Source organism: Theropithecus gelada, chromosome 10, assembly GCF_003255815.1.
Source record: "Theropithecus gelada isolate Dixy chromosome 10, Tgel_1.0, whole genome shotgun sequence".
Lineage (NCBI taxonomy): Eukaryota > Metazoa > Chordata > Mammalia > Primates > Cercopithecidae > Theropithecus > Theropithecus gelada.
Genome location: NC_037678.1, coordinates 18,719,145 through 18,744,954, shown reverse-complemented (window position 1 = coordinate 18,744,954; position 25,810 = coordinate 18,719,145). Strand labels below are relative to the sequence as shown.

The following is a 25,810-nucleotide window of genomic DNA, read 5'->3' as shown; positions in this document are numbered from 1 at the left end:
CCTCCAGATCCAGTGGGAGCCCTGCTAGTCTGGGCTCCTGAATACAGATGAGGGCAACAGAACAACCTACTTGGATGCAATGGACGTGTAACGTGATAACCTCTGTAACGTCCTCCACCTCCTCCAAACAGTCAATCATATGATGAACACTAGCAGAAATGTATCAGACGTAATTTCCTTTTTCTACAATATTTTATCAGCTAAATGTTCTAACTTTCAGGATTCCTAAAGTTAAGAGTCCTAGGGCCAGGGGCAGTGGCTCACACCTGTAATCCCAGCACTTTGGAAGACCGAGGCGGGCGGATCACCTGAGGTCAGGAGTTCAAGACCAGACTGACCAATATGGAGAAACCCTGTCTCTAATAAAAATACAAAATTAGTTCGGTGTGGTGGCGGATGCCTGTAATCCCAGCTACTCTGGAGGCTGAGGCAGGAGAAAGGCTTGAACCCAGGAGGCGGAGGTTGCAGTGAGCTGAGATCACGCCACAGCTCCAGACTGGGTGACAGAGCGAGACTTCATCTCAAACAAACAAACAAAAACAAAAAACAAAAAGAAAAACATATACTAGGCTTTTGTATGTTATAGTTAAAAGACAATTCAGATTGCGCTACTGCACTCCAGCCTGGGTGACAGAGTAGACTCCATCTCCAAAAAAAAAAAAAAAGACAATTCAGAACATTTTCTGTGTCTGAGTTGAACACAAATAATGTATCCTAGAAACAAAGCGTTTACAACATATTCAACCCAGGTGGATCTATCATTATTGGGAAAAAAATATGTAAAAAGTTTAACACTCTATAGCTTATATGTAAATGCCAAAAACAAACAAACAATAAAAATCAAGCATGGTATAGAGTTCTCAATGCTAAATCATCCAGGTGGGATGTCACATGCCCATCTCTGAATATCTTTGGTGCACAGTTCTTAAATAAGACCAATCTCTTCCACATCCTGGCTAGTAACTTTTGTATGCGCGACAGATTTTGACCTTCCTCTTACGAGAGTGGAGTTCAGAACTGAATACATTCTTTCACAATTCAGCTTGGCTCTTGCAGCTGTCCCTTCCACCGTGCCTGTTCTAAGACAGTTCACTCTCCTTTACTGCCTTTCTTCTCCCCTCCCCAACAGCAGGGTGATCTTGATCAAATCCCAAAATTATTAGTTACAAGCATTTTTTTTTTTTTTTTGAGATGAAGTCTCGCTCTGTTGCCCAGGCTGGAGTACAGTGGCATGATCTCTACTCACTGCAAGCTCCGCCTCCCGGGTTGACACCATTCTCCTGCCTCAGCCTCTGGAGTAGCTGGGACAGCAGGCGCCCACCACCACGCCCAGCTAATTTTTTTTGTGTGTGTATTTTTAGTAAAGATGGAGTTTCACTGTGTTAGCCAGGATGGTCTTGATCTCCCAACCTCATGATCTGCCAGCCTTGGCCTCCCAAAGTGCTGGGATTACAGGCATGAGCCACCTTAGTTACAAGTTTTTAATACCTTTTGGATACGATCCTAAGACAGAAAATAATTTTTTTTTACTGGTTTACCTTCTCATTATTGAAATATTTGTTTCATGATTGGAATATTTAACTTTTAAAAATATTACGACCAGTAACAAAAGGGCAAATACCATATGATTCCACTTGAATGATGTACCTATAGTAGTCAAATTCATAGAGACAGAAAGTAGAATGGTTGTTGTCACAGATGGGGTGAGGGGAGAATGGTGAGTTACAATTTAATGGCTACTGAGTTTCAGTTTGGGATGATGAAAAAAGTTCTGGAGACGGATGGTGGTGATGGTTACACAACACTATAAATGTGCTTAATGTGACTGAACTGCGTATTTCTGGCCGAGCACAGTGGCTCACACCTGTAATCCCAGCACTTTGGGAGGCCGAGGTGGGTGGATCACCTGAGGTTGAGAGTTCGAGACCAGCCTCACCAACATGGTGAAACCGTGAAACCCCATCTCTATTAAAATACAAAATTAGCCAGGAATGGTGTCACATGCCTGTAATCCCAGCTACTCTGGAGGCTGAGGCAGGAGAATCACTTGAAATTGGGAGATGGAGGTTGCAGTGAGTCAAGATTGTGTCATTGCACTCCAGCCTGGGCAACAGAGTGAGACTCTGTCTTTGGGGAAAAAAAAAAAAGGCCGGGCACAGTGGCTCACTCCTCTAATGCCAGCACTCTGGGAGGCTGAGGCAGGTGGATCACGAGGTCAGGAGTTCGAGACCAGCCTGGCCAACATGGTGAAACCCCGCCTCTACTAAAAATACAAAAGTTAGCCGGGCATGGTGGCATGTACCTGTAGTCCCAACTACTTGGGAGGCTGAGGCAGAGAATCGCTTGAATCCAGGAGGCAGAGGTTACAGTGAGCCGAGATCATGCCACTGCACTGGGAGAACAGAATGAGATGCTGTCTGAAAAGAAAAAAAATTGCCAGGCACTGTGACTCACACCTGTAATCCCAGCACTTTGGGAGGCCGAGGCGGGCAGATCACAAGGTCAGGAGTTCAAGACCAGCCTGACCAACATGGTGAAACCCCATCTCTACTAAAAATACAAAAATTAGCTGGCTATGGTGGCACGTGCCTATAATCCCAGCTACTTGTGAGGCTGAAGCAGAACTGCTTGAAGCGGGACCTGGGAGGCGGATGTTGCAGTGAGCTGAGATTGCTCCACTGCACTGCAGTCTGGGCTACAGAGTGAGACTCCGGCTCAAAAAAAAAGAATACCACAGAAGTGGTGTTGGTTCTCCTCATGGTGTCCTACTGGGGGCAGTGTCCTATCAGGAGGCACTGTCCTATCATGGTGTTAGAGTGCCTCATTCCTGGGGGCAAACTTCCATCACCTGGTTTGGGTGGATTCTGCCAGGTTTCTCTACTGCGAAGTTACTATTCCACCTTTGTAACTAATAAATATCTTGTAGGGAAATACTTCGAGACTATGTAAACATTTGTTTCTCAAACATTTAGCCACTAGCTTTAACATCCATTAATGATTCCTGCTTGAGATAATTATTATTGCGATGGTTGCCAAACAGTGCTTTTTCTATTTCCATCATTCCATCTATATTTATTAATTGGAATTCTGTAAGACCTTTCTTTTCTCACTTTTAATTCAATTACAGTGAAAGGATACAAAGAAAATCAGCAAACGGGCTCATGGATATTTGTTTTATTCTACGGGTACTATAGGTTGCTGCAAAAGTAAGTGTCAAATAATTCATCACTATCACTTATTTTAAGCTCAAACCATCCCATACTTGGCCACTGGGAGCCCCTTCAAGTTAGCTGCTGTGTCCTTCTGATATATCCCCAAAATTTTCTGAGCATTTAGTCACAAATTGTTCTAGGCACATCTTGCGTTTTCCCCTCTCCTGTCCTGGAACAGCCATTTCTCCAAGGAATCTTGTCTCCTTTTATTGGAAAAAAGTATTCAGAGCCAAGACTAGGTGTGCTCATTGCTACAAGGTGCCTGTTGCTACTTCTAGGCCCTATCTTATACACTCATTTATACACATATTTCCATCTCTATGTGTGTGTATTAAGAACCCCATGTTGGCCGGGCGCGGTGGCTCAAGCCTGTAATCCCAGCACTTTGGGAGGCCAAGACGGGCGGATTACAAGGTCAGGAGATCGAGACCACCCTGGCTAACACGGTGAAACCCCGTCTCTACTAAAAAATACAAAAAAAAAACTAGCCAGGTGAGCTGGTGGGCGCCTGTAGTCCCAGCTACTCGGGAGGCTGAGGTAGAAGAATGGCGTAAACCCAGGAGGCGGAGCTTGCAGTGAGCTGAGATCTGGGCACTGCACTCCAGCCTGGGCGACACAGTGAGACTCCGTCTCAAAAAAAAAAAAAAAAAGAACCCTATGTTAGGCCGGGCACTGTGGCTCACGCCTGTAATCCCAACACTTTGGGAGGCAAAGGTGGCCGGATCATGAGGTCAGGAGATTAAGACCATCCTGGCTAACCTGGTTTAGTAAAAACCCCGTCTCTACTAAAAATACAAAAAAATAGTTAGCCGGGCGTGGTGGTATGAGTCTGTAGTCCCAGATACTTGGAAGGATGAGGCAGGAGAATTGCCTGAACAACCGGGAGGAGGTTGCAGTGAGCCAAGATCGCACCACTGCACTCCAGCCTGGGTGACAGAGTGAGACTCTGCCTCAAAAAAAAAAGAACCTCAAGTTCATACTAATAACTCCAATAACTGCAATTCGTGGGGTCAGGGTTCATGTTTGCCAACTCCCCTTTGTAATTTATTTCTCTGTGAGAAAGCTGGCTGTCATTATCCACACATATTTACTTATTTCCCCAATCCTAGAATACATATAGGCATTTTGTTTAGAAATGGCTAAGTCCTACCCCTGTGAGAAACAAATTTACTAATATTTTCTATTTTTTTTGGCTTTAGTCTTTAAGAGGATATAGTCGAATTAGTGTTTGCTAAAGTAATGTGGGCTACCCTCCCCACTGGTTCTGTTATTCATTTGTAATACAGTTAAGACTCACTTGTTATAGTTTCTATTCAGCTTTGGGCCCATGTCACATCCCCGTTGTCTAGTTAGTTATTTTTCAAGTATGAAGTTAGAACTATACCAAAAGACGTACTTACAGAAGTGCCAGTTCCTCCTACCCTTTCTGTTCCATTTCCATTCCCCCATTCTTTCAGTATAGGTAATCAAATTCATTAGTTTCTGGTCTATCCTTCCCATGTGTACTTGTGTATAGGTTTTATACAAACGAGCAGATACTTCAATATAGGCTAATTTCCTCTTCTTTCTTCCACGAAAAGGGTAACACTATAGATATTGATTTGCATTTTTTACTTAACAGTATATCCTAGTTTACAGAAGCGAGTCAACAGAGCAGGCCTGACTGCTGTCCTTAGAAAAGTCTACTTGCAGGGTCAGGCTTGGTTAGCACCTGGGAACTAGAGTTTGGGAGTTTCCACCATTCCCTAAATAAGAGTGGCTCACTGTGCCTACACTATAATGTGGTTTATGCTAAACACCTGCTTTCCTTCTAGGAGTCGGAAATTTTGCTATGTGCCAGGCAGAGGATGTCCATGCAACTAGTCCCCAGTAAAATCCCTGGGCACTGACCCACTAACAAACTCCCATGGTAGACAATAGTTCATATGTGTTGTCACAATTTGTTCCTGAAGGAGGTTAAGTGTGTATGACTCCACTGGGAAAGGACTCTTGAAGCTTGCACTGGATTTCCTCTGGACTTTGCTCTATGCCTGCTTCCCTTTTGCTGATTTTCTTTGTATCCTTTCACTGTAATAAACTGTAGCTGTGAGAACAATTAAATGCTGAGTCCTGTGAGTTTCAGCAAATCTCAAAACCTGCAGGTGGTTTTGGGGACCCCTGACACACCTGGAAATCACTCCGTATCAGTATATACAGATCTTCCTCGTTATTATATCTGGATAATACTCCATGTATGGACATACCTTATGCCATAATTTATTCAATCTCTCTCCTATATATGGGCATTTAGGTTGTTTCCAATATTTTGCAATTATAAACTGCTTAAAAGAACAACCTTGTGTATATGTATTATTATACTGCTAGAAGTGCATTTTTTTTTTTTTTTTTTTGAGACAGAGTTTTGTTCTTGTCACCCAGGCTGGAGTGCAATGGTGCGATCTCGGCTCACTACAACCCTTTCTTCCGGGTTCAAGTGATTCTCCTGCCTCAACCTCCCAAGTAGCTGGGATTACAGGCACCCACCATCACGTCCGGCTAATTTTTTCTATTTTTAGTAGAGATGGGGTTTCACCATGTTGGCCACGCTGGTCTTGAACTCCTGATCTCAGGTGATCCATCCATTTCGTCCTTGCAAAGTGCTGGGATCACAGGTGTGAGCCACTGCGCCTGGTCTCTTTGTTTTTGAGACGGAGTCTCACTCTGTCACCCAGGCTGGAATGCAGTGGTGCCATCTTGGCTCACTGCAACCTCCGCCTTCCACCTTCCGCCTCTGGGGTTCAAGCAGTTCTCCTGTCTCAGCCTCCTAAGTAGCTTGGATTACAGCCATGCGTCACTGCGCCCAGCTAATTTTTGTATCTTTAGTAGAGACAGGGCTTCACCATGTTGCCCAGGCTGGTCTCAAACTCCTGATCTCTGGTGATCCACCCGCCTCGGCCTCCCAAAGTGGTTGGATTATAGGCCTAGAAGTGTATCTTTTAAGGCAGGTTTCCTTGAAGTACTGGGTCAACAGGTCAAGGCAAGAGCAGTTTTGTTAAATGTTGCCAAATTCTTCCTCAGAAAGGTTGTATCAGTTTGCATTCCCACCAGCAATGTATTAGAATGTCTGTTTCCTCATAGTGTCCCTAACCAGATACGTTGTCATACATTTTCATTTTCACCCATCTGATAGTCAAAAAGTGATACCCTTAGATCAAAGGGAAAAAAGTGGTATCTCTGGTTAACTTTGCATTTCTCTAATTACATGAGGCTGACCATCTCTTATGTTTAATCACCACACACACAAACACATGCACAGTTCATTATCAAGTCTTCTCATTTTTTTCTTTCTTTTTTTTTTTTTTGCGAGGGAGTCTTGCTCTGTCATCAGGTTGGAGTGCAGTGGCACAATCTCAGCTCACTGCAACCTCCGCCTCCTGGGTTCAAGCAATTCTCCTGCCTCAGCCTCCTGAATAGCTGGGACTAAAGGCATGCACCACCAGCTAATTTTTGTATTTTTAATAAAGACGGGGTTTCACATGTTGGCCAAGATGGTCTCAATCTCTTGACCTCGTCATCCGCCCACCTCAGCCTCCTAAAGTGCTGGGATTACAGGCGTGAGCCACCACGCCTGGCCAAAGTCCTCTCAGTTTTCTATTGGGCTTTGGTTCTTCATTCCTCAATTTAAGAGTTCTTCATATATTAGAGATATAGACCCTTTATCTCTGATACACATTGCAAATCCGTTCTCTCAATTTGTCAGTTGTCTTTTGACTGTGGGATATTTTGCCAATCTAGCAAGAGCTCTTATAAATTGAGATCAGGGGATGCCTGGGTTTTGCAAATCCGAAATGGTATGCAAATGGTATGTCTGTTTTTCTGAAACGTCTGCAGTGTTCAGATTTCCAAAGGGTCCTGTGACCTGAGAGTGATTAGGAGCTGCTGCTGCCCCACATCTTCCACTGGCCTAACTGTGCCCCACAGGACCACTCCTGCTGAATGACCTCTAAATTGTTGAAGGCATCTCTCACGTCTCTTGACTGTTCTCTTTCACAAGTTAGACACCCAATGACCTGGCTTCCAGATGCATATTGTCAGGTTGTGTCATTAGTGTGAATACTTATCCATGAATGCCTTCCTGGTTTTTTATACCTCTCACACACATGACAACAACAGGAGAGTATAATACTCTAGCTGTGGCCTGACCAGCACATAAAGGAGCACGACCACCACTTCTCAGTCCAGATAACACATTTCCCTTAATTATTTTAAGAGCAAATTGGCTTTTCCTGGCACAAAGTCAATTCTAATTGACCTGCTAAAACATGCAGGTCTTCCGTTTCCCCTTTCCCTGTAAGTACTTCTGTTTCTTTTCACTTGTGGAGATCACTTTTTGAAACCAAGTACAAAATGTTAACATTTATATCAATTAAATTTCATTCGGCTTTATACAATTCAAAATGGAATATACACCTGGTGGAGCTGGGAGGGAGAAAAGGCATGATTTTAAAAAACAACAGGGAGGCCGGGCGCAGTGGCTCACGCCTGTGATCCCAGCACTTTGGGAGGCCGAGGTGGGTGGACCACGAGGTCAGGAGATCGAGACCATCCTGGCTAACAGGGTGAAACCCCGTTTCTACTAAAAAAATACAAAAAATTAGCTGAGTGTGGTTGCGGGTGCCTGTAGTCCCAGCTACTCGGGAGGCTGAGGCAGGAGAATGGCATGAACCTGGGAGGTGGAGCTTGCAGTGAGCCGAGACTGCACCACTGCACTACAGCCTGGGTGACAGAGCAAGACTCCACCTCCAAAAACAAAACAAAAAAAAAGAACAGGGAGATAGTAATCTAGTTCTTAGGTTGGTTCTTACGTAAGCATGTGTATGTATATGTATGTATATATAAATATATATATGCATGTGTGTTCGTTATACTTTATGCATATTACACATGCTTTTATATCAAATATTACATTAAGAAACTTTTCTCTCCTGAAGTGGCAGGTCCCTAAATTGGGGGGGGAAAAAAAAAAGAAACTTTTCTTAAGACTCAGCCCACCACATTAAGAAGCAACACAACCGGAACTTTGGGATCTTTAGTCTTTTACCTATTTAACTGTATTTTTAAAAGATAGGGCATCGGCCAGGTGCGGTGGCTCACCCTGTAATCCCAGCACTTTGGGAAGCTGAGGCGGGTGGATCACCTGAGGTCAGGAGTTCGAGACCAGCCTGACCAACATGGTGAAACCCTGTCTCTACTAAAAAAATACAAAAAAAATTAGCTGGGCATGGTGGCGGGCGCCTGAGTCCCAGCTACTCGGGAGGGTGAGGCAGGAGAATGGCGTGAACCCGGGAGGTGGAGCTTGCTGTGAGCTGAGATCACACCATTGCACTCCAGCCTGGGCAACAAGAGCGAAACTCCATCTCAAAACAAAACAAAACAAAACAAAACAAAACAAAAGATAGGGCATCACAGTGTAAACTCAAATATCATGTTCAAATGTTACTTAATGCTTCATTCATTCCTAATCATAGTCACTGTATGAAGCCTACTAACAACAATTAACTGCCCTTTATCCTGTGTAAAGAAATGATGGATGTTATCAAGAGCAGGATGGGAGCGTAGCCCAGGCAGCCCAAAGAATATGAACTTGTTGGGGGTTTAGAGCAGGGGTTGGCAAATCACAGCCCTCAGGCCAGCAGCCTGTGCTAATAAATAAAGTTTTACTGGAATACAGTCACTTTCATTCATTTATGTATTGCTTCTGCCCACTTTATGCTACAATGGCAAAGCTGAGTTGTTCCAAAAGAGATCATATACGGCCTGGCATGGTGGCTCATGCCTGTAATCCCAGCACGTTGGGAGGCTGAGGTGGGTGGATCACAGGTCAGGAGTTCAAAACCAGCCTGGTCAACATAGTGAAACTCTGTCTCTACTAAAAATACAAAAAAATTAGCCAGGCGTGGTGGCCGGCGCCTGTAATCCCAGCAACTCAGGAGGCTGAGGCAGGAGAATCGCTTGATCCCAGGAGGCGAAGGTTGCAGTGAGGCAAGATCACACCACTGCAATCTGGCCTGGGAGACAGTGCGAGACTCCATCTCAAAACAAAAACAACAGGCCGGGCGCGGTGGCTCAAGCCTGTAATCCCAACACTTTTGGAGGCCGAGACGGGTGGATCACGAGGTCAGAAGATCGAGACCATCCTGGCTGACACGGTGAAACCCCGTCTCTACTAAAAAATACGAAAACTTAGCCGGGCGAGGTGGCGGGCGCCTGTAGTCCCAGCTACTCGGGAGGCTGAGGCAGGAGAATGGCGTAAAAACCCGGGAGGCGGAGCTTGCAGTGAGCTGAGATCCGGCCACTGCACTCCAGCCTGGGCGACACAGCGAGACTCCGTCTCAAAAACAAACAAACAAACAAAAAAAAAAAACCAACAAACAAAAAAGGAGACCACATGACCTGCAAAGCCTAAAAGATTTACTATGTGGCCCCGACAGAAAAAGTTTGCTGACCCCTGGCTTAGAAAACCATCTAGTGGAGGGAGTCCGCTGGGCAGGTACATTCCTTTAAGAATCTGGAAGGCCCGACCGGGTGCAGTGTCTCATGCCTGTAACCCAGCATTTTGGGAGGCCGAGATGGTTGGATCACCTGAAGTCAGGGGTTCTAGACCAGCCTGGTTAACATGGTGAAGCCCCATCTCTACTAAAACTACAAAAATTAGCCGGGCGTGGTGGTAGGTACCTATAATCCTAGCTAGTAAGGAAGCTGAGGCAGGAGAATCACTTAAACCTGGGAGGTGGAGGTTGCAGTGAGCCGGGATCTAACCACTGCACTCCAGCCAGGGCGATAGAGCAAGACTCTGTCTCAAAAAAAAAGAAAAAAGAATTTGGAGGGCCGAGCTCAGTGGCTCACGCCTGTAATCCCAGCACTTTGAGAAGCCGAGGTGCGAGGATTGCTTGAGCCGAGGAATTTGAGACCAGCCTAGGTAACAAACTAAGACTCTGTCTCTATTTAAAAAAAAAATTTTTTTTGAGACCATCACACTATCATAGTTCACTTAGTCTCAACTAACCAATCTCTCTGGGCATAAATTAAAGCGTACATCGGCTGGTTATGGTGGCTCACGCCTGTAATCCCACCACTTTAGAAGGCTGAGCTGCGTGGATAACTTAAGTAAGGAGTTCGAGACCAGCCTGGCCACCATGACGAAACCCCACTGCTACTAAAAATGCAAAAAAATCAGCTGGGCATGGTGGCTCATGCCATAATCACAGCTATTTGGGAGGCTGAGGCAAGAGAATCACTTGAACCTGGGAGGCAGAGGTTGCAGTGAGCCAAGATTGTTCCACTGCACTCCAGCCTGGGCGACAGAACGAGGCTTTTTTTTTTTAAAAAAAAAAAAAAAAAAAAAAAGGCCTCCCTTCAAAGGTTTCTCTGTAATACTCACTCCAACCTATCAAAACATAAGGACTGAGTATATCTATATCATTTCTTAACATCAAATGCTGAAATACCACATGATTTTCACAGACTCAATATTTCATATACAGTCACTGCTTCAGAGAAGTGACACTTTTTTACTAAGCACTTCCTCTCTTCAAGTGTCTGATACGACACAAATTTTCTAAAAGATCATCAAAACAAAGTTAACTTCAAAATCAACATTTCAGAAATGTTTCAAGAATAAATCATAAGCTAACCGTCAGCATCTGTATTTTATCAAGAGAAAGCTGTCATTCACACTCAAGTCTTCGGAATGGAGATTTCATTTCTTACCTGACTTGGGCTAATCTTTTCTTCAGCAGCTGTGGAATGTTGATGTGGATCTTCCTTTGCTCCCTCAGAAGGTTCTCTTACAATTTCCGCCTGGCCCCCTGGATCTCTGAAGACCTTTGGCTCCATGCTCTTGCTTCTCTTTGCCCTATCCAAGATCCCAGATGCCACAGAACCTCCTGCTGTGGAGTCCACTAACCCACATTGCCCAGGCTCACTCCCAGGATCCAAGGTTTCATAGGTTTCTTCACAACAACTCTCCACACGAGTCCTCTGCAGCTCCAAGGGCAATGCCCTACTCTGACTTAAAAGAGGGCTTGAGGCTCCAGGTTTTACATTTGGAATCACACTTGGCTCAGGATCAGCATGAAGCTCTCTGGAGACACTTACTGGGAGTTCAGAGTATAATTCCTGTACCACGGCAGACATGGAGGAATCAAGTGGAACTGGCTGAGTCTCTACTCCAGATGACAGCATTAGGGCAGATGCAGATTATGGAGTCAAGTCTTTTATATCAAACGATTCACCCTGACACAAATCACAGGAAGGGATAAAAGTTTAAAACCTTGATAGGTTAGAAGAAGGCTGCCTCAGTTCAAACCGGCTACAATGAAGAAAATAAGTTCTACTTTAAATGCTAGCATCATCTGGCACCAAAAATTTCTCCTTGATGAATTTGTAGAAAAATAAATACCTTAACCTTTAATAGGCATTTGACTAATCTCAATTCAAATACTGTCTTATGAACGATTCTTAATTTAAATGTGAAGGGCCAGCCAATGTAGATGGGAATAAGACGTGCCTGAAGCATCCAAGGATAGACCTGATGTAAATTTGAAAATAAAGACGGTTTTCTGTTTGTTTTCATGGGCATGAACCTTACCTCTTTTGTTCACTGCTATATCCCCATGCTATCCCATAGTACATACTCAGCAAATATTTGTTGAACATATACTGAGGGACTCTGGAAAATTTCATATACTGATTTTTCCTTTTTGAGGGAGGATAGGGATAAAGTGGGATTCCATTCCTTTACTGCTTACTAAATACTTGAGCTCTCTCTACCCAGCCTAGCACGAGAAACTACTAAACCAGCTCGTTAGCAGAATCCTTCCTGATTTTTATCCTGCATCTTCAGATTTTCCAAGTGTTTTCCACAGTCATCACTCATTTGATTCTCGTAACAACCCTTTGAGCTAAGTAGGGCAGCTATCAGCTTCTTGTTATAGATCCTAACACCACACCTGAGGAGGTTAAATATGACCTGCCTAAAATATTACATGGTTGTCTGAGAGAATGGAGGTGAAGGTGTATCAAGAAAGAGCTTCCACTGTGTTCATAATGTTTCATTTCTTACATTGAATGGTAGCAACAGGTTATTTGCTGAAACACTTATATCTAAGCAGTTTGTAACACTACACTATACAAGTAGCCAAAACACACACATACTCAGGGCCAGGGGTTCTTGACTTGTAACTTTTCCAGTTCAGTGTACCAAACATGCAGTTTCCACAACAACAAAATCCACTTTGACCATTCTGATCAGTCTGAATGTTTACAGGCCTTGAAATAAATCTTGCCTAAGTAGGGGGGAAAAAAATCTGCTTTGACCTGACCAAGGCAGAAATTGGTTAGCCAGATAAGATACTTCAAGCTTTCATTTCTTTTTAGACAAGATCTTGCTCTGTCACCCAGGCTAGAGTACCGTGGTGCAATCGTTCTTCATCGCAGCCTCCCTCTCCCAGACTCAAGTGACCCTCCTGCCTCAGCCTCCTGTAGCTGGGACAGGTGCACATCACCACACCTGGCTAATTTTTTTATTTTTTTGAGACGGAGTCTCGCTCTGTCGCCCAGGCTGGAGTGTAGTGGCGTGATCTTGGCTCACTGCAATCTCCGCCTCCCAGGTTCAAGTGATTCTTCTGCCTCAGCCTCCTGAGTAGCTGGGACTACAGGTGTGTGCCACCACGCCTGGCTAATTTTTGTATTTTTAGTAGAGACAAGGTTTCACCATGTTGGCCAGGTTGGTCTTGAACTCCTGACCTCATAATCTGCCCACCTCGCCTTCCAAAGTGCTGGGATTACAGGCATGAGCCACTGTGCCTGGCCACACCTGGCTAGTTTTTTTTTTTTTGGTGGAGACAAGTTTTGATACGTTGTCCAGGATGGTCTCCAACTCCTGAGCTCAAGCAATCCTCCTGCCTTGGCCCCGCAAAGTGCTGGGATTATAGGCACGAGTCACCATGCCTGACCCACACTTTCATTCTTGATGCTTTCCCTAACCCTAAACAAAAGGAGAGAAAAGATGAACTTTAACGAATCTTCCCAAAGGTAAAAAAGCGTAACGTTATAATACTAACTTAAATACCAGAAGTGATAAGAAATCAGATTGCTGTTCCATGATGTTTAGGTAACACAGAAAGGCAAATTTTAAAAATTAAATCCAAAACATTAAGCTGGGCACAGTGGCTCGCACCTGTAATCCCAGCACTTTGGGAGGCTGAGGCAGGCAGATCACTTGAAGTCAGGAGTTCGAGAACAGCCTGATCAATATTGTGAAATCCAGTCTCTACTAAAAATACCAAAATTAGCTGGGCATGGTGGCAGGCTACTTGGGAGGCTGAGGTACGAGAATCACTTGAACCCAGGAGGTGAAGGTTGCAGTGAGCCGAGATCGCGCTACTGCACTCCAGCCTGGGCAACAAAGCAAGACTCCCATCTCAAAGAAAAAAATGAATAAGCAACAAAACAAAACATTACCAAGAGATAAACTGTGTGTATAGGGCAAGAACGAGAATCAAATGAGATTTCGGATGTGAAAAGCTTTCATAAACAGTGCTGTAAGGCTGGGTGCGGCGGCTCATGCCTATAATCCCAGCACTTTGGGAGGCCCAGGCAGGCGGATCACCTAAGGTCAGGAGTTAGAGACCAACCTGGCCAACATGGTGAAACCCTGTCTCTACTAAAAAGAAAATTAGCTGGGCACGACGGCAGGTGCCTGTAGTCCCAGCTACTCGGGAGGCTGAGGCAGGAGAATTACTTGAACCCGGGAGGCGGAGGTTGCAGCGAGCCAAGATCATACCACTGCACTCCAGCCTGGGTGACAGAGCCAGACTCTGTCTCAAAAACAGTGCTGAGAGAAATGTATCCCTTTTAGATCTAGAATCTTCCCCTTTCTCCTTTATTTCCAGATAAAGATCTTTCTAGGGGCACTTCAGATTTTAGGCCATTTGTGTGTGTGTGTGTGTAAGGTGGGGGATGGGGGAGGCTAGTAGAGATAATGTGGAGTTGCTATTTGATGCCAAAAATAAGTAGGAAGTACTCAATTTTAATTTGGTTCAGTTTTCCTTTCCCAACAACATACACAGTCCGTTTTTCAGCTGTCACAGCACATACAGATTTGAAGAGTAAATGCAGGAAAGGATACGGCAAAACAGCAGATTTTTCAAAGGAGATGGCCTTCTTGGGTCTCTGCCACCTTATGCATCTGACCCTGCCTACCACACAGACATGGGTGTTCTTAAAACTTAATCCTTGATTCTTCCCTTTTTAGGCTTCACTTTCTTGATAACCTCATCTTTTTCTGCAGCCTCTGTGATGAGGATGACTCAAAACTCTTCCTTTTTATCTTTTTTGGGATGGAGTCTTGCTCTGTTGCCCAGGCTGGATGGAGTGCAGTGGCGCCATCTCGGCTCACCGCAATCTCCGCCTCCCAGGTTCAAGGATTATCCTGCCTCTGTCTCCTGAATAGTTGGGATTACAGGCATGTGCCATCATGCCTGGCTAATTTTTGTATTTTTAGTGGAGATGGGGTTTCACCATGTTGGCCAGGCTGGTCTTGAACTCCTGACCTCAAGTAATCTGCCCGCCTCGGCCTCCCAAAGTGCTGGGATTAAGGGTGTGAGCCACCGCACCTGGCCTAAAACTCTTCCTTTAAGCACAGAGTTACCATAGACTCAGCAACTCCCCTCATAGGTATATATGCACAAAACATACGTCCACATAAAAATTTGTACACAAATGTCTTCAGCAGCACTACTCACAATAGTCAAAAAGTAGAAACAATCCAAATATCCATCAACTGATGGATGCATAAACAAAATGTGGTACAGCCATACAATAGAGTATTATTCAACCATAAAAAGGAATGGAGAAATAATACATGTTACAACACGAATGAACCTTGAAGACATTATGCTAAGTGAAAGAAGCCAGTCACAGAAAATCACATATTACAAGATCCCCTGCATAGGAATGTCTAGAATTGGCAAATCTTACTACGAACCCAGCTATTAACAAGGGAGGATCACACCCATGAGAGGCCAAGGTGGGCAGATCACGAAGTCAGGAGTTGGGAGACCATCCTGGGTAATACGGTGATACCCCATCTCCACTAAAAATACAAAAAATTAGCTGGGCATGGTGGTACGTGCCTGTAGTCCCAGCTGCTCTGGAGGCTGAGGCAGGAGAATTGCTTGAACCTGGGAGGCAGAGGTTGCAGTGAGCCAAGATTGTGCAACTGCACTCCAGCCTGGGAGACAAGAGCGAACTCCATCCAAAAAAAAAAAAGGCTGGGATTCTTGGAGAAATCAGGAGTGGACAGCTGATGGACACAGAGTTCCTTTTTCGAGTAATAAAAATTTTCTAAAGTTGATTATGGTGATGGTATATCTGCGACTATACCAAAAACCACTGACTGGTACAATTTAAATCAGTCAATTGTCTGGCATATGAATTAAATCTTAACAAAAATAATTTCTTTTAAAAAAAAAAACCTGACCAGAAGCAGTGGCTCACACCTGTAATCCCAGCACTTTGGGAGGCCGAGGTGGGTGGATCACCCGAGGTCAGGAGTTCCAGACCAGAATGGCCAACAAGGTAAAATCCCATCTCTACTAAAAATCCAAAAAATTAGCTGGGCGTGTTGGCGAACACCTGTAATCCCAGCTACTTGGGAGGCTGAGGCAGGAGAACTGCTTGAACCTGGAAGGCAGAGGTTGCAGTGACCTGAGATGGGGCCACTGCATTCCAGACTGGGTGACACAGAGAGACCCTGTCTCAAAAAAAAAAGGAACCTGACCCTGACCCCAACCTTTCTCTCAATTCCTAACCTACATTTCACTTGCAAGAATGGCACCCCCAAAACTTACCATGTTTAAAACACAATTCATTCAATCTATTGAATAACTGAGTCTTTCTACATGCAAACAGCTTTGAGAAACAAGGATAAATAAGATGCCCTCAGTAAACTTACATGCTCATTCCTTCTTTTTTTTTTTAAAAAAAAAAAAAAAAAAAAAAGAGTCAGGGTCTTGCTGTGTCACCCAGGCTGGAGTGTGGTGGTGCAATCAGCTCACTATAACCCTGAACTCCTGGGCTCAAGTAATCCTTCCGCCTCAGCATGCCTGGCTAATTTTTTTTTTTTTTTTTTTGAGACGGAGTTTCCCTCTTGTTGCCCAGGTGGGAGTGCAACACTGAGATCTCTGCTCACCACAATCTCCACCTCCTGGGTTCAAGCGATTCTCCTGCCCCAACCTCCTGAGTAGCTGGGATTACAGGCATTCGCCACCACGCCCAGCTAATTTTGTATTTTTAGTAGAGACAGGGTTTCTCCATGTTGGTCAGGCTGATCTCAAACTCCTGACCTCAAGTGATCAGCCTGCCTTGGCCTCCCAAACTGCTGGGATTACAGGTGAGAGCCACTGTGCCTGGCCTAATTTTTTTTTTTTGTAGATAATTTTGTAGGTCTTGTTATGTTGCCCAGGCTGGTCTCAAACTCCTGGGTTCAAGCAATCCTCCCACCTCAGCCTCCCAAAAGTGCTGGAATTACAAGCGTGAGCCACTATGACTAGCCACATGCTTATTCTTAATCCTGTTGCTTCTCAGAAAACACATCATCATTATTCTGGAGCTCAGATTTGAATGAATCCCCAGCCATAACCATATCTGACTTCCCCTCACCATTCAATCAGCACTTGCAGCCTGTGGACTCAACTCCCTGCAGTGTTTCTAGTAAATTCTACTCCTTTCCATCCCCAAGGCTCTAGCTCAACATTTTGTTCCAAATGTTGCTCCACATAGAGTCATGCACAAATACAGGTTTACTAAACAGATCTTTATCATAAAGAGTCAACACTGACAATCACATAAAATGGTTCATCTCTTGATACTCCTGTTCGGACCAAATTCTAAGAATTTTCAACCTGTAAAACGACTAGCCACACTGGCTAGATAAGCAAAACAGACACCCCCTCCTTTTTCTCCTGGACTAATTCTGGGTCCTCAAATTTCTGAGCAGAATTGCAGATCTATTACCAAGAACAGCTGGAACGTTCAGAAGTGAGGTGATATTTAGAGGCAAGCCTAGAGTGGCAGGTTAAACTTATTTTCAGCTCAGTAGCTTACACCATCTATCAAAATATTGATAATGCTACAAGGCTGCAGTAACAGAACCCGATTTTGAGAAGACATTCAAGTTCGTTAAAACTAAATTTCTGAATGCAATGGAGCAATCTAAAAGGATGATGTAAAAATATATCTCTACAGTGAGGCTTGGTGGCTCATGCCTGTAATACCAGCAGTTTGGGAGGCTGAGGTGGGCAGATCACTTGAGGTCAAGAGTTCAAGACCAGCCTGACCAACACGGTGAAACCCTATCTCTACTAAAAAATGCAAAATTTAGCCGGGCATGGTGGCAGGAGCCTGTAATCTCAGCTACTTGGGAGGGTAAGGCACAAGAATCCCTGGAACCTGGGAGGCGGAGGTTGCAGTGAGCAGAGATCACGACACTGTACTTTAGCCTGGGCAACAGAGGGAGACTCAGTCTCAAAACAAAACAAAACAAAAAAATATATATATATATAAGGCAAATATCACAGTGTCACCTTGGACAAAAGCATCACCAATGACTTATCTGCATGTTGAACTTAACTTCAAACTGTGGACTCAAGCAATCCTCCTGCCTCAGCCTCCTAAGCAGCCAGGAGTACAGGTGCGAGGCAGTGAACCCAGCAAATACTTTTATTTTTTGTAGAGACAGGGTCTCACTACATTGCCCAGGCTAGTCTTGAGCTCCTGCCCTCAAGTGATTCTCCCACCTCGGCCTCCCAGAGTGAGCTGCTGCACCCAGCCTTGTACTTAGTTTTCAAAACAGTGAGTATATATTACTTATGTTAAAATGTCTAACCATTATTTCTCAAGATCTAAATGCACAGCAATAAAAACAGCTGGTAAGTTTATTATCCTTTTGTTTTATCAGTATTTTTCCAGCTGTCAGCTCTCTGCCTTAACCATCAATGTTTTTACATTAAAGTGTTCAGTGTGAAGTGAAAGGGAAGAGTGAGTAACACATGCCTATAAAATGTAGACAGGGATTTACAGCTTAATCTTTGCTAATCACTTCTATTAACCTATTGGGTGAGGATACCAGATAATTACCTTGTTTGAGGTATAGGCAAAAAATAAACCATAGATTTATGAATGACTCTTGACAGCTGCTACTGGCTTGTCTTTATCACAACACAAATAAGTACTGTATTAGATTGTGTAGGGAATGGATTTATTCCCAAAAAGTGACTAATACTTATAGGAAGTATGAAAATTATTATTATTCCAGTAAAAGTAGAAATTATTTTATGTTGAGGACAATTATTTCATGCTCGCTCTTTGCAAATGCACAAATACTTCTCCCAGCAGTCTTTTTTTTTTTTTTTTTTGACACGGAGTCTCGCCGTTGCCCAGGTTGGAGTGCGGTGGCGCGATCTTGGCTCACTGCAAGCTCTGCCTCCTGGGTTCACGCCATTCTCCTACCTCAGTCTCCCAAGTATAGCTGGGACTATGGGTGCCTGCCACCATGCCCGGCTAATTTTTTGTTTGTTTGTTTTTTGTATTTTTAGTAGAGACGGGGTTTGACCGTGTTAGCCAGGATGGTCTCGATCTCCTGACCTCGTGATCTGCCCGCCTCAGCCTCCCAAAGTGCTGGGATTACAGGCCTGAGCCACTGCACCCGGCCCTCTTCCAGCAGTGTTTTGTTTTTTTTTTTTTTTGAGACAGAGTCTTGCTCTATTGCCCAGGCTGAAGTGCAATGGCATGATCTTGGCTCATGCAACCTCCGCCTCCCGGGTTCAAGCGATTCTTCTCCCTCGGCCTCCTGAGTAGCTGGGATTACAGGTGCCCGCCACCCGCTCGGCTAATTTTTTGTAATTTTAGTAGAGATGGGGTTTCACTGTGTTAGCTAGGATGGTCTTGATCTCCTGACCTCGTGATCTGCCCACCTCAGCCTCCCGAAGTGCTGGGATTATAAGCGTGAGTGAGCCACTGCGCCCGGCCTAACTGCTGGTCTCTTCAGTAGGAAGCCAGGGTCCCTTATCCTGCTCCCACATACTAGCTGCTGAGTCTTGAGTGTGTTAAGTGAAAGTTAAGTGAACTTTCCCGGGCTTGTTTTTCACATATTCATCAAAATAAGTTCAAAGGGTCCTATCACCCATAAAAAATCCCAAGACTCCAAAGAATAACTTTTCTATTTCCCTTTGTTTCAGAAAAGCACACCTACAGACACCAACAATGGTGGTATAGAGCTCCCACTAATCCCCTCTGCAATTACTCGAAGGCATTTGAGGTAATTTAAGAACACTTTACATATAAAAAAAGATGGTAAGCTTTCCTTTAGCGTGCTTTCAGGTAATTTGGCAGTGTTAATTCCTAGCCCACCAAAAAAACAAAAACAGGAAAACAAACCTACCAGTGAAGGATTAACATTGCTGCTCTCAATCTCATCAGAATACATTTTATAACACTAAAAACCTGACAAAGTGGCAACTTTTAGTCATTCAAACACTCCCCAAAAGTTCTAGAGGTTGAAAATTTACAACAGGCAAAAAATAAGAAAGCAAAAAAAAAAAAAAAAAAAAACCACAAAGAAAACAGAACCTAAAACCGTGTGCCCCAACAATCCCGAATCTGAAAGTCTCCCCTCCCTTTAATTCCAAAGCAAAGGGGCTGTTAATAACACTAGGCACTGCCATGCTTGCTTCAGGGAACAATACTCACAATAATGACCAGGCCCTCAGAAGCTCGCAATACTCTTTTCACCTTGAGAAAGGGGCTTTCTTTTCCAAAGATTCAGACATTGTAGTCATTCCCTCTGTGAGGGAATTTGGAGAATGGGCCTCTTCTTGAGAAAGAGAAAGAAGAGTCTTTTAATAAAATCCCAAGACAAACTGAAAGTGAGGCAGGGAAGTTCATATACTAAACAGGGCCAAGCGCTTCAACGAGGAGCGTGCAGAAAATCTCAAAAGCATCAAGGACTATTTCCCATTTCCTCCCTTTAATAACATCCAGAAAAAGGATCCCTCTGTCTCCACGTAAGGAGTGAAACCGTGGAAAAGCTCCTGATTTCTACTGACAGAGGCTTCCTGTATAAAAGATTTTCATCTCTTTTACAAAGGAAAAGGAGAAAAGAAACAATCTGTGTCATTCTGGATATACAAGAGGGAAGAGATCGCTCCTCAAAGGTACAGAGTCTTCATTTTCTTGGGAGAGCAAAAGAAAGGAAGAACTTGGAATCGCCCACTTGCGGGGTGGGAAGGACGTGCAGATGGAATATTTTTTGTCACTACAGTAAGTCAGGGAGTGGGAGAGGACATCTCTAACCAGTCAGGAAGAAGTGATACCTTCTGTGGACAAAGGAAGGGCTGGCTTCTGGCATCAGGTCTCCCTTTCTCTTAAGAGGACAGACCTGTTTCCAAAAGCTAAGTCTTTTTTTCTAGATTATTTTCATTGATGCTCTCTTTGTTAATTTGGGGGAGTATTGTACAGTAGGATCTAAGGGGACTGGAAATGTCTCTTTCTCTAACCCCTAAGTGGGAGGGAGTCTTCCACTCCAGTGAGAAAGGATGCTCGAACACTTGTGATGGGGGTTGGGAGGGGCGCGCATGGAAAAATACGCTTCTCTGTGCAAGATATTAATTTTCTTTTTTAACAGATGAAGTTAATAGTAACAGCAACAGCTTACCAAAAGCTTACTATGTAATTAGTATTTACACAAATGCTCCCTTAGCCCGCATGACAATTTTAAGAAAACAGAACCCAAATTGGAGATGGACTGAGATTGAGACAAGTTAAACAAATAGTCAAGGTCACAAAGATGTTAAGTGAGAGACCCAGGTTTGTAACTATCACACTCCAAAAGCCATGCTCTTAATTGTGCAAGGGAAAGGAGCTCTCTGCACACCAAGAGGCTTAAAGGGAAGAAGAGAAGCGAGGCTCCCTCTGTGGACATCGCGATGGGAGAGGGAGAAAGGTTGACTTCTGATACCATAAAGTAAATTTTCAGGGTCTTCCTCTCCGTATCTTGGGGTACACGTGAAAAATAAAGGAGGAAGGTAAGTCTCTTTCTTACTGGGAAGAAAGATCCCCTCTGTCACTTTCAGGCAAGTTGAGTCTCACTCTTCACCTGGGGGACGCTGACCAAAGTTGGGGGAAAGGTCTCATTTAGGGGTTATCTCTTACTCCTCCTCAGGATAAGTTCAGAATGCCCCTCGAACCCCGGGAGTGGGTCTCCCTCTGCTGACCAACGGATGAGCGCTAAGAAAGAGCGTACGCCTCCGATAAGGGGCGTCGTCCTCTGCGAGGAGATAAGTTGGGGGATCCCTGTCGTATCGAGGTTGAAGAGGAGTCTCTCTCCCGCGTCGGAGCCATGACTTGGAGAAGCCGCTTTTCTCTCTAGCGACGCGGGGCCTGGTCTCCTCCCTCTCCCTGGGTCGTTCCGCCGCCCACAGGGCAGCCTTGGTTCCTTTCCGCGCCCCAAGAGGGCGGGGGGCCCGGACTACCCTTTAGCCAGCACCACCCGGCGGAGGGTCCCTTTAGGGCGGAGTGGGGCGGGGCGGCTACGCCCGAAGCCTTCCAGTCCCCGGCCTCTTACCCTGAGACCTGCTCCGCGGCCCGCGCTTGCCCAGCCAGCTCAGCCTCTGCAGCTGCAGCCCAGTCGTCGCCAAGTCTACCTGAGCCTACGGAGCCGACAGAGCCCGGGGGCGCTCCGGCCGCCGCCACCTCTTCGTCTCTATGGTCCCCCTGCACTTCCTCATCCGGGGCCCGAGCCAGCCATGCGGACTCGCCCAAATCCCGCCCCCGCACCGCGCGCGCGCACTCCAAGGGGAGGCTCTTCCTGCTTCTGACCTCCCGCCCTCTGCTAACCCCAGCCTCCCTCAATCCCGCCCCTGCGACTCAAATTTTTAAAGGGAAGCACAACTTTTGGCGCTGCTCCCGCTGAGCCACAGGACCCAGTGCCTACGTCCACTGCTGTCACCCTGTTCCAGTCCACCGTTTTTCTAGTCTGGACGGCTACAATTCTAAGGGCCTGCCTGCTTCCACCCTGGCAGCCCAAGAGATCTTACTATACTGGAAATAGTGTTTTGGGTCACGACACTCCTCTGCTTCTCCTCATCACAGTGACCGCTAAATAAACGGCACCCCTGCCTCCAGTTGGTTACAGAACCTTGTTTTATGTTCTTCATAGCTTTAACAGTAGCTGCAATTTCTATGTCTCATCTCTTTATTGACTCGTTTATAATTTATCTTCCTCCACCTTGTCTGTTTTGTTCATCACTTAATGCTCAGCACCAACAGCAGTGTCCAGCACAAAACTAGACACTAGACGGACATTTGAAGGAAGGAAGAAATGTTTATCCAGGGGAAGAATTGAGGCGGCACAGAGAATTAAATCGACTTGCTCCAAATCATACACCTTTGTGTTAAAAAGTAGAACTCGACCAGGCGCCGTGTCTCTCGCCTGTAATCCCAGCACTTTGGGAGGCGAAAGCGGGAGAAGTACTTCAGCCCAGAAGTTTGAGACCAGCCTGGGCAACACAGTGAGACATCGTCTCTGCCAAAAAACAAACAAACAAACAAGAAACAAACAGCTGGGTCTGGTGATGTGTGTCTGTAATCCCAGCTACCCTGGAGGCTGAGGCAGGAGGATCACTTGAGCCTGGAAGGTTGAGGCTGCAGTGAGCGGTTATCATGGCACTGCACTCCAGCCTGGGTGACAGAGCAAGACTCTTTCTCAAAACAAAACAAAAATTGCTCAGATGTTGATGCACCTGTGCTCCTAGCTACTGGGGAGCCTGAAGCGGGAGGATCGTTTGAGCCCAGGAGTTTGAAGCTGCATTGAGCTATGATGGTACCACCACTGCACTCCAGCCTGGGCAAGAAAACAAGACCCTGTCTCTTAAAAAAAAAAAAAAAAACCTGAACGATTCAAAGTTTCTTTTGTTTTCTTTTCTTTTTCTTTCTTTTTTTTTTTGAGACGGAGTCTCGTTCTGTCACCAGGCTGGAGTGCAGTGGCGGGATCTCGGCTCACTGTGACCTTTGCCTCCCAACCTCTGCCTCCTGGGTTCAAGAGATTCTCCTGCCTCAGCCTCCTGAGTAGCTGGGATTACAGGCGCATGCCACCATGCCCAGCTAATTTTTGTTTTTTTTAGTAGAGACGGGGTTTCACCATGTTGGCCATGCTGGTCTCGAACTCCTGACCTCAAGTGATCCGCCCGCCTCAGGCTCCTGGCCTTCAGAGTTTCTTTATGAGAGTGGCCAAGTTAAAAAGTTAAAATATATGCCTTTTTAAGACGTCCCATTATAGATATCTCTCAGGAGACGGAATAAAACTCCCTTGAGGGCTAAGAAGAGAGAATTCTATTAGCTTCCTCTGAGATGGAAGAATGTCCCATCAACCACTGTCTCTAAAGACAGAAACTATCTTGGGGGATCTGGGTGTGTGTCTCCTGAAGTGGCAACATAGAAACATTTTTAAACATAACATTGTTATTCTTAAAAAAATTTGTAACTGTTGCAATCCACTTTATCATATATGTTTTATTACAAGATAAATAATTTTAGCCAGGAGTGGTGGCTTGCCCTGTAGTTCCCAGTCCCTTGGGAGGCTGAGGCAGAAGAATCGCTTGAGCCCAGGAGATTGAGGTTGCAGTGAGCTATGATAGCACCACTGCACTCCAGCCTGGGCAACAGAGCTAGACCCTGTCTCGGAAAGAAAAAAATAAAACCTGGCTGCAGTGACTCATACCTGTAATCCCAGAACTTTGGGAGGCCAAGGCGAACGGATTGCTTGAGCCCTGGAGTTTGAGACCAGCCAGGGCCACATGGTAAAACCCCGTCTCTACAAAAAACACAAAAATTAGCTGGGCACGGACCTGTAATTCCAGCTACTAGGAGGATGAGGTGGGAGGATCCCATGAGTGGGGGAGGCAGAGATGGCAGTGAGCCAAGATCGCGCCACTGCACTCCAGTCTGGGTGAGGGTGACCTCATCTCAAAAAAATAAAAAAAAAAAAAAAAATCGCAATTACTTAATACTTGCATTATTTACCTAACTTCTCCTGAGTCCCAACGTAAAGGCATCCATGCTTAAGAACGTTGCTTGTCCTGTCCCAGGATCCCCTTGGTTCACTGTAGAATGTTTCACTACGGTATACCATGGTTTTTCTTTCAACATTTTTAAGTTTCCCAAATCCGTAAGAAACGAGCACCGTAAGCATTAAAGATATAAAGAAATGTAAGACAAGTGCTGTGTCGTTTAGACTTAGCAGTCAGTGTGATTAGAAGCAGCAGAGGAGTGGCGTGACCGAGACACTGATTCCAGTTATAAGATCTCTCGGGCTGCAAGAAGGGAAGCAGGGAGGTCCTATCGAGTTGCTGCCGCTCAGGTCAGAAACGGTGGACTGGACTGGGGGGCGGGGGTATCAGTGGCAGCAGGCGGAGCTGGCAATTGTCAGGAGCCTTCGGCGAGAGCCTGACCCGGCCCACCCAGCTCTCTGGTTTTCTGCTCGGAGAGAGATATCCTGACAGATTCAAGTTTAGGCAGTGCCCTGGGAATGACCAAAGGATGTTGGTTAAAGGCTCCGTTCTGGGAGCGGGTCAGGATTCGTCCTTGCTTCCTTCTGAAGGGTTTTGTGTCCTCAGGCTGTTTCCCGGTTTGTGAAATAGGATAGTATCTGCCTCCGGCATCCATCACGTAATAGGGATGCAATGATTACATAAGGACTGTGAAGGCAGGCAGCCATTCTTATTAAAATACCAGAGGGGCGCAGAAAGTCCTTTGGAGTTTAAGGGTTTGAAAAGCCCCCGGTAAGTGGACACTTCCCAGCAGGGGCCATCACACTAACTCTCGCGTGCTCAGCCCCTTGCATTTTACAGAAGTCCTCCCAGAAACTCTCGTTGGCGCCTCTTAGCAGCCCAGTGAGGCCACAGGAGTCATTAACCTCGTTCATGTAACAGAAAACGGAGCTCTGAGGGATCTCGTTTCCCCTACGGGGAGACCACTAAGTCGCAAACGAAGCTCTGTGGCCATGGGTCTATTTCGGATAGACTGGGAGGAAATGGATTTCCTCCGTGGGGCGCGAGGCTCTACGGCTCGAGGGCAGGAAACGCCAGGAGGTGGCCCAAGCAAGAGGCCGCACGCAACACCCCGCCTCCGGCTCAAGCCCCGGATGAGGAAGTGGCGCGGCCACAGAGACGAGGCGGAGGCCCGGCGAGAGCGGCGCGGGGGCGCGAGGGCGGGAAGGGGGCGGGGCCCCGGGGCGGAGCCACCGGAGCGGCGCGGGTTCTCAGGTGAGCGTTACACGGTTGGGGCGGGCCTTGCAGGCGCTTCAGGCTCAGGGGCGGAAGCAGCGCGGGCCGCGAGGGCGTAGGCGGGGTATCTGGAGGAGGCGCGGGGAACCTGGAGAGGGTCCAGCCCTCGGGGCCCCGGCCAGAGGCGGGAAGGGGCTCCAGAGCTTCGGTGAGTGGAGCTGCCCGCCCCAGACTCGGGACTGAGGGGGGCTTGAGGTAGGGGGCCTTGGCCCAGGT

At 45.8% G+C, this 25,810-nt stretch overlaps 2 protein-coding genes across 2 annotated transcripts in view; one reads left to right on the top strand and one right to left on the bottom strand.

The window, feature by feature from the left end:
• The window catches only part of PRR14L (proline rich 14 like), a 70,572-nt gene extending 48,553 nt beyond the window's left edge, over nt 1–22,019 (bottom strand). The window contains exons 1-2 of the mRNA XM_025400355.1: nt 21,877–22,019; nt 10,962–11,486 (exon numbers count right to left, since the gene is read on the bottom strand). Of these exons, the coding sequence (XP_025256140.1) occupies nt 10,962–11,435 (474 nt within the window). The 5' untranslated portion in view covers nt 11,436–11,486; nt 21,877–22,019. The remainder of the gene's footprint in view (nt 1–10,961; nt 11,487–21,876) is intronic.
• Nucleotides 22,020–25,528: 3,509 nt separating this feature from the next.
• DEPDC5 (DEP domain containing 5) overlaps nt 25,529–25,810 on the top strand; it is a 157,913-nt gene continuing 157,631 nt past the window's right edge. Inside the window, exon 1 of the mRNA XM_025398090.1 lies at nt 25,529–25,573. The gene's annotated coding sequence lies outside the window, so the exon portion shown is untranslated. The remainder of the gene's footprint in view (nt 25,574–25,810) is intronic.